The 17,628-nt window shown below is 39.9% G+C and overlaps 1 protein-coding gene across 1 annotated transcript in view; it reads left to right on the top strand.

The window, feature by feature from the left end:
- Nucleotides 1-11,244: 11,244 nt before the first annotated feature.
- CPN1 (carboxypeptidase N subunit 1) overlaps nt 11,245-17,628 on the top strand; it is a 28,147-nt gene continuing 21,763 nt past the window's right edge. Inside the window, exon 1 of the mRNA XM_025991955.2 lies at nt 11,245-13,464. Within this exon, the coding sequence (XP_025847740.1) occupies nt 13,242-13,464 (223 nt within the window). The 5' untranslated portion in view covers nt 11,245-13,241. The remainder of the gene's footprint in view (nt 13,465-17,628) is intronic.

The raw sequence follows: 17,628 nt of genomic DNA, 5'->3' as shown, positions 1-17,628 counted from the left end.
AAAGCGATGGCAAATGAGCGATGCTTTCTGGGGGGGTGGAGGTGGTAGTGATGAAGATATTCTAAAATTAGATTGCAGTGGTGACTGCACAGCTCTGTTTTCTAAAAACTAGTGAACTGGACATTTAAATGGGGAATTTTATAGTATGTGAATTATATCTTAATAAAACTTTTAAAAGAAGAATATATATATATAGACACGAAAAATAATAATTAGCACAAATTGTCCTGATAAAATAGAAACATGATGACTAATAAGTACTTCATGGCTTGTAGGTAATCTTCTAAACCCTGTCAGAATGGTCAGTTGTAATTCTGAGTTTTTCATGAAACTGGACTTAACTTTGTATTTATAGTTGTTTGGGATGAAATGACTCTCATAAATTTCCATTCTCAGGGCCCTTATAAGCCAAATTCAAGAAGCTTGCTCAGGCCTCTCTTTCCTATTTATCTTCTCTGTTAGTTTCTAACATGGAAGGGATATGTTTGATCTTCAGTGATGATCCAGTTGCTCAAACAAAAAAAATTTTTTTCTTCCGGTCTTAGATAACAATTATTTTTATCTTTAGGGTTAATGCTTGCTTCAGGTGGGAGCATAGAACAGAACAAAGCTAACAGGTTTTAAAATTTGATCATTTGTGGCATTTTCTAGCTGTGTGACTTTGGGCAGGACCAGACTTTCTGGATCTTCATCTAAAAAGTAGAATTAATAACATCTACCTTCCAAGGTTAGGAGGTTGAGGATGAGTGAAATGTGTGTATTTTCTCTGACAATTAGAAGGAGCTCATAAGTGATGGTTTTTTACTCTCAAGCCACTGAAAATTCTCCCATAGCCAGTGCAAAATTAACTTTTTAGATATTATTTGTAAGCCATTCATTGCTTTTTCACCATTCTGTTTCCTGGATTAATGTATGAAATTCCAGGCTTAGGTACTATTCAATCAATATTTGTTATTATATTTCTCAAGTATAATAGTGACATTGGATTTCTCTTATACTTCTCATTATAATATTGTATTTCTCTGAATTTAAGATACATCCCAGTTTTAGAGACACTAAAATGTGAAATATAAGCACCTTATAATCAATAAAATATAGTTGCCCCCTACTACATTTGGACCCATGATGCATTACTGGTCCAGTTTGCAGGCTGCTCAAAGTCTGATGTATATTAGTCCCTTCATCCCAGATGACCAGATCACTTAGAGTCAAGCTCCTCTTTTTCAGTTAACCTTCTGCCTGACACCTGATATAATTTCATATCAGTAGACAAACGTGACATTTTTCAAACTCAGAAAAAACCACTTTACTCCAACAAGGAGGATTACACAGGTGCAGGCTATTGACAAATTAGGCAATACTGGTACACAGAACGGATTCAGAGTCCATGCTATGCATGCTTTCCACTGGCTGGAGGGCAATCTGAGTCAACATGTCACTGAACCAATGATTGCCCTATTGGAAGTAGGGTTAGTGAGGGCATGTGAAAGAGCCTGGGTTTCTGGAATTCCACTTAGTCATTTCCTGCCCTGTTCTAAAGTCAACAAAATGTATATGCAGAGGAGATAGTTCATTATTTGTTATTGCTTTTGAACATTTGTTAAATTCTGTTATTTAAGTATAGATGAGGCACTAGGAATCCAAAAACAATATATTGTCCTTGGACTTAAGACAAGCCAACAAACAAGTTTTGTTATAATGCTATGTTTGTAGAGAAGTATTCACAGTTTTATGGAAACACAAGGGAAGGACACTGAAATCAGACCAGAGATAAATGAAAGGAAAGGTTTAGAGAAAATGATGCCTGAACTTAGTTTTGAAACACAAATAGGAGTCAGATAACTTCCAAATGGAGAGAAAGGGATAGCAAACCTATTTTCTGTTGGCGTATTTTACCATAATTTTTAAAGATTGGAGGGAAAACCACAGAGGATGTTGAAAGATTGTGGGTTGCTTTGTATGGCTAGCAGGAAGGAGAGGTATTGGAGAAGAGAGTCGATCTGATGTGGGACAGGCTGGCAACACCAGGCCATAGAGGGCCTTGTTGCCAGGCAAAGACGTTTGAACTTAGCAGAGAGTGGAGAACCACTAAAGGATCTGAACAGTGATAGGAAGGGCAAGCAGGAGATGAGATGTGGTTTACATTGAATAGAAGTAACGCTGGCTGCTGTGTGACACGTGCAGCGGGAGGGGTTTAAGTCCCAGGCAGGAAGGCAGATGCGGTCCAAGATGGATGAGAACAGAACTGAGGCAGGGACAGTGGAGGTGAAGAGCAAGGACAGTCATGAGGATCATCAAAGAAGATAATGGAGAGGCCTTAGTGAATGAGTACATTTGTGAAATGGGTGAAAAGGGAGAATTAATGGCCCCCATGGCTCCCATGTTTTCTACTTGGGCAACAGGTGGTGCCATTTCCTAAGAGGAGCTGCTATGAGAGAAGAGATGTCATGTTTAGAATCAAAGGGGTTAAGATCCCTGGGTGGCGCAGCGGTTTAGCGCCTGCCTTTGGCCCAGGGCGTGATCCTGGAGACCCAGGATCGAATCCCACGTCGGGCTCCTGGTGCATGGAACCTGCTTCTCTCTCTGCCTCTCTCTCTCTCTCTCTTTCTGACTATCATAAATAAATAAAAATTAAAAAAAAAATAGAATTCTCGGTCCCTGAGGAACAGACAAAAGGGGAAAGCATCCTAATCAAGGCAGTAAGAAATTAATAAATACAGCCAATGAATACATAGCACTCTACAGTTTACATAGAACCTTTTACTGAAAAGTGAGATCTGACTGGAGCAGACAGCATGGGAGGTGAGGTCTGAGAAGAGTGTATCTGGGGAAGAGCAGCCTGTCTAGAGAGAGCACTGAAGGTCCAACGCTGGAGGCTGGGCGCGATTCAAAAAGTAGAGCAAACTCCAGGAGGACTTCACCTTTTACGAAATCCCAGAAGGGCTGCATTTAGAAAAAATATGTATTCAAGGATATTTATCTTGAGAAACTAGAGTTAAAAGTAGTAGGAAAGGGTGTTTTGAATTCATTTCCAACTTTGAAACCAACTGAAAAAAAAAACCAACTGAAAGCCAAAGAGCAAAATGTTAAAAACAAATTTCTGCTTTCAATAAACAAGGAAAATATTATAAAACAAAACCATAAAGAATGACTGCCAGATGAAATTAATTTTGATCTAAAATATGTGAGGACACAAAGCCAACACATCCCTGCACAGACTCTGGGAAAGAGATCAAATTTACCTAAAATTAAGTGTCATGTTCCTGGAAAGCACATCCAGTGACCCTCCGTGTGGGTAGGCTTAACAAGGTCTAAGGTCTGGCTACTGGGTCAGAGATGATCAGTGTTCTGCAGTCTCTGTCCTCTATTTTTATTGTCCAGAACCTCTGGTTTTTAGCTGGGCTATGGCTCTCTGGGATCAAGACTTCATTTACCAGCTTCCCTTGCATGACCATGTGACGACCTTCTAGCCTCTGATACGCTAAGTGGCAGCCATGTGTAAAACTGGGCAATTTGATTTTGTTTTTATTTTTTCAGCAGCTTTATTGAGATACATACACCACATACAAATGGAATCATGCAATAGGTAGGTTTTCTGTAAACAGCTCTCTTCACTTAGCATAATGTTTCCAAGGTTCATCCATGTTATAGCATGTATTAGTGCTTCATTCCTTTTTATTGCCAAATATATACATACCACATTCCATTTATCTGTTCCCACCAGCAGTGTGTGAGGGTGCGAAGTTTGTTTTGAAAGGATGAAGGTAGGTTCCTTCCTGGTGGCGGGAATATAAACATGATGGGGTGCACTGGACCATCCATCCAGGCATAAGGTACACGTCTGTTAAGTAAGACTGCTAGAGCTACAAACAAGAAGGGGCCTGGGCCACTTGATGATCACCCTGGTCTTGAACTGCTTGCTTCCAAAACTCCATTAGTCTGAGAAAGAAGCAAAACTACAATTGTTTGGAATTTTCCATCTAATCCTAATGGGTATAGAGAGTTGAAGGGCAGATAACCCTCCTGGAAAATCAGAAGACAAGCCATTCAGGAAGGCAGAATAGCAGGGAGGTGGCTGCAGGAAGAACTCAGGAAGAAAAATAAGAGAGGAAAATAAAGCCATTACAAAGAGCTCAGCAGAGCCTTGAAGCACCAAGAGGACATGGCTTTTTAGGAGGACTATATTGTCAAGAACGGTAGAATGGACAGGACACTGATGGCCTTGACTTTATGGCAGGCTTTGACTAGTAAACAAAACTTACTGGAAAGGCCAGACAAATGCACTGTAAAAAGATATCAACCTAATATCGTGGGGAAAAAAAGAACTTTTTTCAGGTTTACATTACATGTATGTTGAGGTATTTTTTCATCTCTACAAATTTGCTGTTTAATATGTAATGATGGGAGGAGCAGCCCTGGTGGCTCAGCGGTTTAGAAGGCCATCTTCAGCCCAGGGCCTGATTCTGGGGACCCGGGATCGAGTCCCACGTCAAGCTCCCTGCATGGAGCCTGCTTTTCCCTCTGCCTGTGTCTCGGCGTCTCTTGTGAATAAATAAATAAAATCTTAAAAAAATATATGTAATGATGGGAAACAAATTAATTTTCTATCTGAAAGAAAACCAAGGGAGAAGGAGGAGCCACAATTTTAAGCAATAATGATAAACATTGTACCATTTTAAATCTAAAAGACAGGGATGCCTGGGTGGCTCAGGGGTTGAGCATCTACCTTTGGCTCAGGGCGTGGTCCCAGGGTCCCAGAATCAAGTCCCACATCAGGCTCCCCTTGAGAAGTCTGCTTCTCCCTCTGCCTGTGTCTCTGCCTCACTCTCTATGTCTCTCATGAATAAATAAACAAAATCTTTTAAAAATAAATCAATAAAAAATCTTAAAGACAGTTCAACACTTGGAAAATTGAACACAGAACTGAATATAAATCTTACAGCATCAAGTAATGTGACTAACAGAAATCCAGAGCCATAGGACTGCAAAGGGGCTTTTAGGAGAAGGGAGAGCTCACTTCATGCCATCCCTCAGTTTAAAGCTTGTCCTTCCTCTTAGAATAAAATCTGAACTGCTTGCCAAATGAATGAGGTGTGTGCCATCTCCCTACTCTCCTTTCAGACGTGTGGTCTCCCTGGTGTCCAAGCTCCTGCACTGGTTGGCTCTCTGGTCCTAAGGTCAGCCAGTCATCACTGCTCTGAGCATTCCTCAGCTTCACATCTGCCTGGACTGCTTGTTCTCTGTCCTCAGATTTCTTTGACTGACTTTAATGATGCAAAGCTCAAATCAAATGTCACTTGCACATGGCAGGCCATCTCTGACCTCCAATCCAAATCAGCTACCCCAACCCACCCTAGCCTGCCTTAGACCAGTCTATATTATCACATACTGTTTCATTTTCTTCATTGGTAAAACCTGAAAATGTCTCCATCACTATGTTTTCACTGTTTATTTTCTACTTCCTACACACACACACACACACACACACACACACACACACCATGAGAGTAGGATCTTGCCTGTCCTACTATCTAGCCCCATATCAGAGCTTGACACAAAACGTTCAATATATTCTTGTTGAATGAATAAATGAACAAACAAAGGACCAATCACAGCGTGGATTAGTTACCACCTAAAAGTGAAATACGTGGTTGAAAAACCTAACAGCATAACAATCACCATCCCTTAATGATTTCTATGCTTTTCTTTTTCTTTAGAACCACTATTTAGCAACTGTTATTTCATCTTATGAAGAGATATTTTTTGAAAGGTAAGCAATTCCTTTGGCTTTATTTCAACTTCTTTTTCTTCTCTTCAATATATTCAATATAGTAATTTTTTAAAAGCATAAAGGCTATAATCCCTTTTTTGTAAAAATTAGTTGTATATTCTATCTGCACACTCATTCATTTAACAAACATTTATTGAGCACCTAGTATGTGCTAAGTATCATTCTAAGCATGGAGGAAAAGCAGTGAAATAGACAAGATAGTAATACTGACTTCACACAACTTACATCTTAATAGTAGATACAATGAACAAAAAAAGGAACAACTAATTACATAATATGCCTTTAGGTAATGATAAGCATTATAAAGAAGAATCAAGTAGAGGAATAGAGAATGGAAAGGGGTGGCAGCCAGGAACTAGTTTAGGTAGGGAGGGAGATCAAGGCCAGCCTTTCTAAAAGTGGTGGTATTTGAGCATGAACTTAAATTTGTAAAGGGAGAAGCCACACAGATTTAGGAGAAGTGCATTCCAGGTGGGGAAAACAGCAAGTATAAAGGCCCTAGAGCAGAAATAAGCTTAGTATGTCCAAGGAATATAAAGGACAGTGTGACCATTGTTGATTGGGCCTTTACATGACATACAAGTTTTTTGTTAAGTATGGGGGACATCACTGAATTGTTTCGAGTTAGAAAGTAATTTGATTTGTGTTTTCAAAACTCTGGCTATGGTGTAGTTAATAAAACTAGTGGAGCAAAATTAGAAACAGGAAGAATATTCAAGGAGGCTATTGTCATTATCTAAACAAGAAACACATGGTGAAGCTATTGTCATCATTCAAGCAAGAAATATATGTCACCTAGCCTAGGATGACAGTGGTCAAGGTGAGAGTAGTTTCCAGATACACTTCAAAGCAGAGTTCATGTAACTTGGTGACAGGAGGAGTAAGATAAAAAGAGGATTATGGATAAGTCCTAGATTTTGCCTGAGAAATTGGATCAATCGTGGAATATTTGTCAGTTTGAGGAAGCAGAGGAGGGAAGGAGCAGATTTTGAGTCATTCCAATAGGACTGACTGTCACCAGTTGATAACAGGGATTATTCCTAGTTGATGGGGTTTGGTATTTTTATGCCTATTCTTTTCTATGTTTTCTACATTTTTATAACAAACAGATTTCCTTTTTACATAAGCAGATGAAGTAATTTTTAAGAAGAATTCTTTTCAAGGACCTTTAAGAACAGGAAGCCAAATTGGAGGCAGTTTCATAATATAACCAGGCCAATGTGATAGTGGCACTCTGGCATTGTAGAAAGCTTTGGAGTCAGAAAGCTAATTTAATCTTCAGATTTGCCAAATATAAGTTATATGATCTGGGAAAATTATTTAAATTTTAGAGGTTCTCATACATGCAAATGGGTTATAATGGTCCCTCAAGAAAGAATGAGGTAAAGGTTAGATGGGATTATGTGAGTAAGAGCATTGAATCATTCCATCAATTACTCACTCAAGTATTTATGGGAAACCTACTATATCCAGATCTAGTTGCTAGAGACACATCAGAAAATAAAAGAGACCACTTCTCTACCCATGAGGTATTTATATTTTTACAGGGAGAGAAGACAATTAAATATACAGTTTGTCAGATATTAATAAGTGCATTGGGGAAATATTAAGAAGGGCAAGGGGAAAGGAAGTGCTGGGGGACTGAACTGGTTTCTCCTAATCCAGTTGATCCATCCTCATTTGGTGGCATTTGTGGATACAGTTTGCATTTGTAAGGCTCTGCTCTTGCAGGTTCAGAGACTGGAGGAGGTGGGTGGTAGTAAGCAGGAATGCCTAGTAGAAATCCTAGTGGAGAGTTGGAAATACAGTTCTAGAGTTCAAAGAAGTAGCATCAAGAGACAGAAATGTGAGAGTCATCACTTTATATTGGGATTTGTGTATGAGATCATCTGGGAATAAGTGCAGGTAAGGAAAAGAAATCCAGGAACAGTCCCTTGCAGACTCCACATGATTGGGAGGATAAGGAGAAATAACAAGCTCTTCCCTCTCAAAAATAGCCTCAAACACTCCACCGTTTTCATTGGGTCAACATCTGCTCATTCAGATCTCAGATATGAGTTCATACATTATCATACATTATCTCCTTCCTTCATTCTTTAATTTAACTAGCATTTTGTCCAGATATTACATAGTAAACAGTAACTATCATTTTGCCCAGATATTACATAGTAAACAGTAAGATAGTTGGTCTTGGCCTTCACTGAGTTTACCTTCTACTGGGGGAGACAGACAATAAATAAATAAACAAGAAATAAGCAAGATAATTAACAGACTGACAAGTGAAATTCTCTGATTAAAATAAATAGGAGAAAAAAAAATAAATAGGAGATAAGATGAAGCATAACCAGGGGAGAACTGTTTAGATGAGATGATCAGGGGAAGGTCCCCAGGTGACAAATTGCAAGAATATTCCAGCAAGGAGAATTGGGAAGGGCTTGGTCTCTCCTGAGGATCAACCTCCCTTACTCTCCACACTTGGCCAGGCTCTCTTCACCTTGCTCTTTCATAACACTTGAAACCCAAATCTCCAAGAGTGCTTGCCAATGTGAATGGAGCTGGATGTGTGATTCATCTATAGGTCCAGCCCACGAATATTTATTTAGCAGGGTTAAATGACATTGAGATTGCTTTGCAGAAGCTCAGAGTTACTGATGCATGATAGAAAATTTACAACCAAGATAACTGGAGATGTGGGTTGAGAGTCCACAATGTCCCCCTTCTCTCTCTCTCTCTTTCCCCCATTCCCTACTCCCTTTCTCCTTTGTTTAGCATCTAGAGAGAGTGACAGAAGGAAGAAGGATAGCTACTCCCCACCTTCCTACTTGATATGAATATCCTTCTACCTCTTCCCACTCCTTTGCAAGTTTTCATGTATTCCTTTATTTGCCCATATTTCCTTGGTGGGAACTTACTTCTCCTGCATATCTGTAGTCACTGGAATTGATTGAGTAGAATGTTGGGCTCACTGCCAGGGAAAGTGTGGAGTCCAGGCTCTCCTCCACTACTTAGTTATGTGACTCTGGGCAAATCCCTCCTCTGGAATGGGAATTACTACACCCTCCTCCCCAGGCTGTTGTGGGGATTAAAGAACCAGTTAGTACCATGTAAGGTTATGTAGAATTGTGAAATAGTGGGGACTTCTTGGTCCAGGCAGGGACAGCTTTGAGGATACTGAGAACCCAGAAAGTAGGAAATGCCTAAAATTTGTCCACTTTCTCACATCTCATCACTGGGGCTCTGACCCTCCTACCTTTCGCTTTCACTCAGAAGGACATTTGTGATTACACGGGGCCCACCTGGGTAATCCCTCTATCTCAAGATCAGCTGATAAACAACTTCAATTCCATCTGCAAACTTCATTGCACCTTGCCATGTAACATCACATACTCCCAGATCCCAGAGATTAGGATGTGGACCTCTTTCGGGACCATTATTACACCTATCTCAGGGGAAGACAGGACCCTCTGATCCACCTCAATTCCTGCATGCTCTCCCTGAACCTCCAAAGCTAAATTAGGTGACCCTGCTTAGTGCTCCCAAGTGGTTACATCAATCACATTTTCCCCAGTGTTGTGCTTGCTTATTTGTAGTTTTGAAGACAGAGACTGCCCTTTTTTGCTCTCTATTGTCTGTCACTTAACCAGAATGTAAGCACCACATGGGCAGGAGTCTTTGTTGGTTTTATTCTAGATAAAAAATAATAATAGTAAAGCTGTTAGCCTTTAGTAGTAAAGTGTATATATGTTGAGTGAATGAATTGTATAGCCATCATCTTGCATGGTCTCTAGCACAGAATAAGTGCTTCATGCTGCTGCTACTCTAGTAATACTGCTAATTATATGTAATGAGCCCTCACAATATGCCAGGCACTGTGCAAAAGGCCTTACATGCATTATCTTATCTGATCCACCCAACTCATGAGAGAGGAACTGTTTCTTCTCTATCCTATACAGAAGGAAACTGAAGTTTAGGGAAGTTTAATTAATTTGCCTGATGTCAAATGGCCTAAGAGGGAGTTGAACTTGTACTTAAAATCATATCCTTATGCATCAGGCTAAATGGGATAATTTAGACAGAGAAAGACAAATACTGTAGATCTTACCTCTATATGGAATCTAAAAAAAGCCAAACTCATAGAAACAGAGAATATAACGTGGCTGATAGTGGTTGGGGAGGTGGATGAAATGAGATGTTGGTCAAAGGATGCAAACTCCCAGCTGTAAAAAGAATAAGTTTGGGAGATCCAATGTACAGAACGGTGAGTGTAGTTAACGATCCTATATTATATACTTGAAAAGAGGGTATATCTTAAATATCCTCACCACATGCACACAGAAACACATAGATAACTAAGTGAAGTGATAGAAGTGTTAACTGACCCTATTGTGGTAATCATTTTGCAACATATGCATGTATCGAATCACCCCATTGTATGCCCTAAATGTACATAATGTTATATGTGAATTATATCTCATTAAAGCTGGAAACAATTTTTTAAAATATCATATCCCTCTAACACACAGGATCCTTCCACTTCTAGTTTTGGGAGGCATTGCATGCACTCTGACTTTAGGGCACACATTCTGGTACTCGAAGTGGAATTTGGGGGAAGGAGTATCAACCTCAGCTTTGATATATAGAAGGTATTCCCTGTTTACAACAACCCAAAGTTCAAATAGACAAGGAGGGTACACCCCTCTCTTAGAGAATGAGGGTCATCTATTTAGAATGAGTGAAGTCCCCATAATAACTCTAGATACATTTGCCAGAGAAACAGGAATTCTTTTATTGAGGAACAATTTGGGCTCTCTGAGGGCCACCAAGCCAAGCCTTCAGTAATTACAGTAGATATTGTCCTAGAGAAAGGGCCTAGTATGTGATAGCATTAGTAATGCCTTCACAGCCTTCTGTCTTGATTCACTACCTGGGGTGTCAGGATCTCATCAGAATACTAAGGGATTTAGCAAGGGTTGTAAGGCGGCAACCCTGTGGTACTACAGATTTGGTACTTATCTTTTTTTAAAATTTTTTATTATTTATTTATGATAGTCATACAGAGAGAGAGAGAGGCAGAGACACAGGCAGAGGGAGAAGCAGGCTCCATGCACCGGGAGCCTGACGTGGGATTCAATCCCGGGTCTCCAGGATCGCGCCCTGGGCCAAAGGCAGGCGCCAAACCGCTGCACCAGGGATCCCTTTGTACTTATCTTAAGCTAACCCTCTGGACCATATCAGACTGGCCTATCTAAATAGTGTTCACCCAATGTATCTAAGAGGAAATTGTGATCTTTACTGGCAGGTTATATAAGCATAGAATTTCCTTGGAAAAGTTTGCTAGAGATAGAGCAGCTGGATACAAAGGAAAAGTCAACAGTAGTTTCATTCGTTCATTCATTTAACAAGTGTGCACCTGTGCCAGGCTCTGGGTTAGAGGCTAACAATCATCCTGGAGAACAGGAACAGGGTGTCAGCAGGGCTACATTATGTCCTAACTGTAAGAGCTAGCACCATGGATGAGTACATAACAGGCAAAGCAATAAGACTGATTACAGTAGCAAATGCAAGGGGAAGTGAGGGAGCCCAAGATTGGGAGCTGGGTTAAGGTGAAACAGCACGAGCAAAAAATCAAGAAGGCAGGCAATGAGGGTATCCTCAGAAGACAGTAGGCAATGTGGTGAGGCTGTACTGGGTTGAGGAACAGGATGGCAAGTCACAACTGGGCCTGGTACAAAAGACCTGAAGACCAGGCTGAAGCACTTGTATTTTATACCATAGAACATGAAGATCCACTGAAACTTTGTTCTTTGAAAATAGGTGTAATTTATATACCATAAAACTCACTCATTTTAAATGTATAACTCAGTGATGTCTAGCAAACTTACTGAGTTGTGTGATCATCACCATCATCCCATTTTAGAACATCCTCATCATTCCAACCAGATGCCTCATGCGTTTGCTTTCTGTCTTTGTATGTTTACTTTTGCAGGACATTTCATATAAACAGAATCATATAATATGTGGTTTTTCATGTTGGTTTCTTTCATTTAGCATAGTGTTTTTAGAGTCCATCCATGCATACTACAGTATTCGATCATATGGATATACCACATTTGATTTATCTATTCACCAATTGATATACATTTGGGTAGTTTCTATCTTTTGGCTATTATGAATAAGACTGCTATAAACATTCTCATGTGCAAGTCTTTGTTCTCTTGGATAGGTACCCAGAGTGGACTTTTTGCCTATTTGGTAAATTTATAGTTAACTTTGGGGGGAGGGTCTTACGTCATTATTTTTATTTCTTTTTTAGCTTTATTGAGATATAATTTATATACCAAAAAATTTCCCTCCTTTAAATATACAATTCAATGAAGCTGTAAATCAATATATTTACAAACTTGTACAATCTAATTTCTATTTTGAATAATACTGCTATGAACATTCACATACAAATTTTTGTGTGGATGTATGTTTTCATTTTCTTGGGTAGATACATAGGGGTGAAATTACTGGGTCATGTAGTAAGTATATACTTAACATTTTAGGAAGCTGCAAAACTATTTTCCATAGTGTCTACAATATTTATTTTCCCATTGGAGGCTTCCAGTTTCTCCCTATTCTCACCAACACTTGTTATTGTGACTTTTTGACTATGGCCATTCTAGTGGGTATGAAGTTATATATCATTATGGTTTTATGTTGTATTTCCTTATGACCAATAATGGTGACCATATTTAGAGGTGCTTATTATAAGCTCTTCATAGATCTACTTTGGTGAAATGTCTATTCAAATCTTTTGCCCACTTTTGAATTGGGTTGTTTGTTTTATTATTGTGTTGTAAGAGTTCTTGACATGTTCTGGATATAGTATCATATTTATGAATTTTAATTGTTTTCTCCCAGCCTGTGGCTCATCTTTTCATTTTCCCAATGATATCTGTTGAAAGATGTTTGAGGGGAAAGGAGACAAGACAGAGGTGTGCTTCAGAAAGAATCTGGCAGCAGTGTGTGGGATTGATTGAAACAGACAGAATTCTAACTAATACATCTCAAATTGTAATGTAAGGAATAAGCACAGGCCAAGTTTCTCAAAATTCTCTGGAAACCAAAGGGTTATAAGCAACTATTTATTGAAGCCTGTTTACAGTCCAGTTAATCAGTAAGCCAGAATCAGTGAAACTACCCATTCTGGGGGAGTACAAAAACCTTTCAAAAGGTCTCCCCAGATTAGAAGCAGAGATGGGGGAGGGGAGATGAGTGGCTATTCCAGAGCTACATAATTTCCAGCTTTGAACGGGACAATTCTGAACTTTCTTGTCAGGATCTGTCACACTGCTGTTTACTGGCAGGAAACTAGGAAGACCTGGTTCTTGGCCCTTAGATTTTGACTAGTTGTTGGGAGAGGTGGAGCCAATTTTAGTGGGTTTCTTTGAAAAAGCCTAGCAAGATGTCAGGCCTGCTCTTGGTCTCCTTCCACCTCCTCCTTCTCTTCAAGTTGGTCGCCCCAGTGACTTTTCGCCACCACCGTTATGATGACCTTGTGCGGACGCTGTACAAGGTGCACAACGAATGCCCGTACATCACGCGGGTTTACAGCATCGGGCGCAGTGTGAAGGGGAGACACCTCTACGTGCTGGAATTCAGCGACTACCCTGGCATCCACGAACCCTGTAAGCCCTGAGCAGTTCTTGGAGTGTATGGGGGCAGGACCCTTCCCTTACAAATCCAGTAATTGGGGTGGCTTCTGGGGAAGTCCATGGACCCTTCCACCTCTAAAGTGTCACCTCTTCCTCTAGCTGTGCTAGGTATCTCCCTGCTTAGCCCTCATACTGCCCCTGCTTCTGGGAAGCTGCAACCTCAATTCAGGCTGTAGTCTGTTGTTCCTTTTGAGGTTCTGTTTGCTCGAGACCTTGATGGTAAAAGGTGAGTCTTCTTCCCTACTCCCACCCTATCTCCTGCTTTCCCTCCCATTACTCTTCTTCCTTCCATGCTGTTATGCTATTTTTATCCAGTGCTTCAGGAGACACAAGCAGAAATAATTAGCTCTTCTTGTTCTGCCAGGAAACCTGGAAGGGTTTAGGGATATGTCTTTGCGGAATGACAGTGTGATAGTATATGGGATCCTGGAAAGAGCCTGAGGTCTTGGGTATTAGTTTTATTCATTGGATTATGTTTTGTTTGTTTCTATTATAAAAGCAATCTGTGTTTAGATTAAAATAGAAATTAGATAAAGAAACAAGAACAAAATTCACCCATAATCCCACCACTCAGAGATAATCATTGTTAAACATATTGATGCATATCCTTCCAGACATTTTTGTATGCATGTTTAACAACCCCCCACATATTTTTTAAATTGAATCATACTAGAACTACTTTTCTCATTTCTTAGTCTTTTATAAATAGCATCTATGTCTGTAAATATATATCTATATATTCTTTAGCTGCATAATATTCCATTGCATGGTTGTATATAACTGTTTATTGATTAATAGACATTTCAGTTGCTTCTAATTTCTCACTTCTTTACTTACAGCAATTGTGACATCCAAATTATGTCAGCTCCTACTTCACCCTGTTAGTTTCATATCTCTTTCTTCCTTTCCCCTTCCACATCTGTCACACTAGCCAAACACCATCACAACATGCCTAAAACATTGCACTAGGCTCTTGTCTCTTCTAACTTCTACCTACCACCACTCTCTAAACCTTCCATTTAGCACACAGATGCCAGAATACTTTTCCCAAATACTCATAATAATCCTCTCATTCCCCTGCTTACAATCCTTCAGTGACCACCTCGCACCCAGTGGATCTTGCCTCTGACAGCTTCAAAATGTTACATAGCCAGTGGGGATGGGAGGGTGGAGTGGCACTGGCTCAAGGAAATCTATGCCATTAAATGAGAATAAGGACTTTGCTCTGAAGCCACACTTGCATAGAAAGCACCGTGCTTTTGGGACTGTGTGTTCATTGCAGAGTCTTGTGAGTGCTAGTGAACACTATAGGTTAGCCCCTCGCTCCCATGCTCCTTTCCACTGCCTAGCGTTTAAGTCCTCCTTGGAGCTTTCTCATACTATTCTAGTCATCACTGACCCCTCTTCTCTGATGCCCTATAACTTAGCTGTTCATCCATTCACACATTCATTATTCATTCCACAAATATTACTGATTCCACAAAATCTACTATCTGCAAGCACTTTTGTAAACTCTGAATATACAACAGAGAATAAAAGAAAGATCCTTCCCTCAGGGGCCTTAATTCTAGTGGTCTAAGACTGGCTAAGTAATACATGTTGAATCAGATGAAAAAAAAAGATGCTATAGGAAAAATAACCTTTAAAAGAGAGATAGGGGGGCACTTGACGGGATGAGCACTGGGTATTATTCTGTATGTTGGTAAATTGAACACCAATAAAAAATTAATTTATTAAAAATAAATAAATAAAAGAGAGATAGCAGGGCAACCCCGGTGGCCCAGTGGTTTAGTGCCACCTTTGGCCCAGGGTGTGATCCTGGAGTCCCGGGATCGAGTCCCATGTCGGACTCCCTGCATGGAGCCTGCTTCTCCCTCTGCCTGTGTCTCTGCCTCTGTCTCTGTGTCTGTCATGAATAAATAACTAAAATCTTAAAAAAATAAAATAAAAGAGAGATAGCAAATACCAAAGGTGGGGGGGGGTCATTGCTGTTTAGGAAAAACTTCTCCTTTGAGGTGGTTTTTGAGGATGTGATGGAGCATGCCATACTGTAACTGGGGAGGAAAATGTTTGTAGACAGAGGGAAAAGCAGGAGCATGCTTGACATGTGTGAGGAATAGCAAGGAGGCCTCTGTGGCTCCAGCAGAATGAACAATGGGAAAGCAAGGTCAGAGCAGTATGGTTGGTGATAGGGATACTGGGCAGGAGATCATGTGGTGCCTTCTAAGCCTTTGTAAAGATTCTGGCTTTTAGAGTGAAGCGAGAAGCCACTGGAAGGTTTTTGTTTTGTTTTGTTTTTTTAGACTATATTTATTTATTCATGAGAGACAAAGCGAGGCAGAGACATAGGCAGAGGGAGAAACAGTCTCCCTCAGGGGAGCCTGATGTGGGACCGGATCCTAGAATCATACCCTGAGCCGAAGGCAAACACTCAACCACTGAGCCACCCAGGCGTCCCAAACACTGGAAGGTTTTAGGCAGAAGAATGACATGACCTGACTTAGAATTTTTAAAAGAGCACTCAGAATAGGGATAAATTTGTAAAAGACCACTCAGACAGGAATCAGCAAACTATGCCTAAGGCCCACTCCCCAGTTGAAGTAAAGAAGTTTCACTGAAACACAGCCATGCCCATTTTCTTTTTTTTAAGTAAATTCTACAGCCGAGGTGGAGCTCAAGTTCATCCCCAGATCAAGAATCAAATGCCCTGGGCCAGCCAGGCACCCTTGCACATTTGTTTTTGTATTGACTATGTCTGCCATTGCTGGAAGAGTCAAGTAGCTACGACAGAAATAATGTAGCCCACAATACCAAAGTATTTACGATCTGACCCTTCACAGAAAAAGCTTGCTGACACCAGTGACGGGAGAATAGACTTATGGGGTGGGGCATATGCAAGGGGTTCGGCAAAGAGATTTACTGTAACAACTAAGTGTCAGAATATGGGGCTTGAACCAAAATGATAGCAGGGGTTGTTATAAGAAGTGGTTTTATTCTGGATGAATAGAAAGTGGAGACAAAGAGTTTTATATTGAGCACCTTTAAGTGCAAGAAATTATGCTAGGTTCTATAAGGCAGTGGTTCCCAGACTTTTGGATTTCACTTAAGTTTAAAATTTTTTATAAATTTTATTTAAATTCAATTTTCCAACATATAGTATAACACTCAGTGCTCATCTCATCATATGCCCTCCCTTAATGCCCATCACCTGGTTACACTTTCCCCCACCCACCTCCCCTCTGCAACCCTTTGTTTGTTTCCCAGAGTTAGGAGTATCTAATGGTTTGTCTAACAAGAAAATTTTTAATAAACAAGAAAAATTGGAGGGGACCAACAAAGATTTTCCAGATTTTATTTTGCTGAACAAGGATGTTGAAGAATACTATCTGCTATCTGCTATTACCATCCTTTCCTAAAAGAAGGGATATTTTAACACCAAGGAAAGTAAGAAAGATATAATCTAAGATTAAAGAAATACTCTAAGATCTAAAAATATACATTATAGAAAATTCACTACACAATCCTTGTGGGTTATAGACATTCCTTTGGGAAAAGCTGCTATAGATATACTAAGATAAATACAGTGGATTGCATCCTAAGGAAAATTAAAATGTGCATACATTGCAAAGGCCAGGTCTAGTAAGGAAATGGAACATGTGCAAAATTAGGTAAAATTCAGAGTAGAAAATGTTAAGTACTAAAGAATAGTTCAATAGCAAGTTTGCTCCTAGCAGGGAGAACCCAAAATGCCTTCTCAGAGTGACATTTGCATTGAGCCTAGAAAGATAGTGAGGAGGATTTGGAAATGTGGAGATGAGGAGGTAGAGAATCAGAAAAACCATGGAGGCAGGAGAGTGTAAGGTAGAGGAGAAATCAAGTGACAAGAGCTTTTCTCCCTTTTAAAAAGAGTCAAGAATGATTTTCCTTAAGTGGTTCTAGAGGCTCTTTCTTTGCCCTCAGTTCTTACTTTAATCGAATAGTTAGTATAGCCAAAGAGAAGATATAGGTAGATTCCTTCCTACTCTGTGCCTCCAGAAATGGCATTCTCAGATATATTTTAGTTTCCTTGGTACCAGGAAAATTAAGTTTTCAACTGGGATGATTAGGAACTGTCTAACAAGATGATTAGGAACTTGT

The sequence above is a fragment of the Vulpes vulpes genome, chromosome 15 (assembly GCF_048418805.1).
Source record: "Vulpes vulpes isolate BD-2025 chromosome 15, VulVul3, whole genome shotgun sequence".
Taxonomy (NCBI): Eukaryota; Metazoa; Chordata; class Mammalia; order Carnivora; family Canidae; genus Vulpes; species Vulpes vulpes.
Note: the sequence above shows the minus strand (reverse complement) of the source record. Positions and strands in the feature narration are given on the sequence as shown.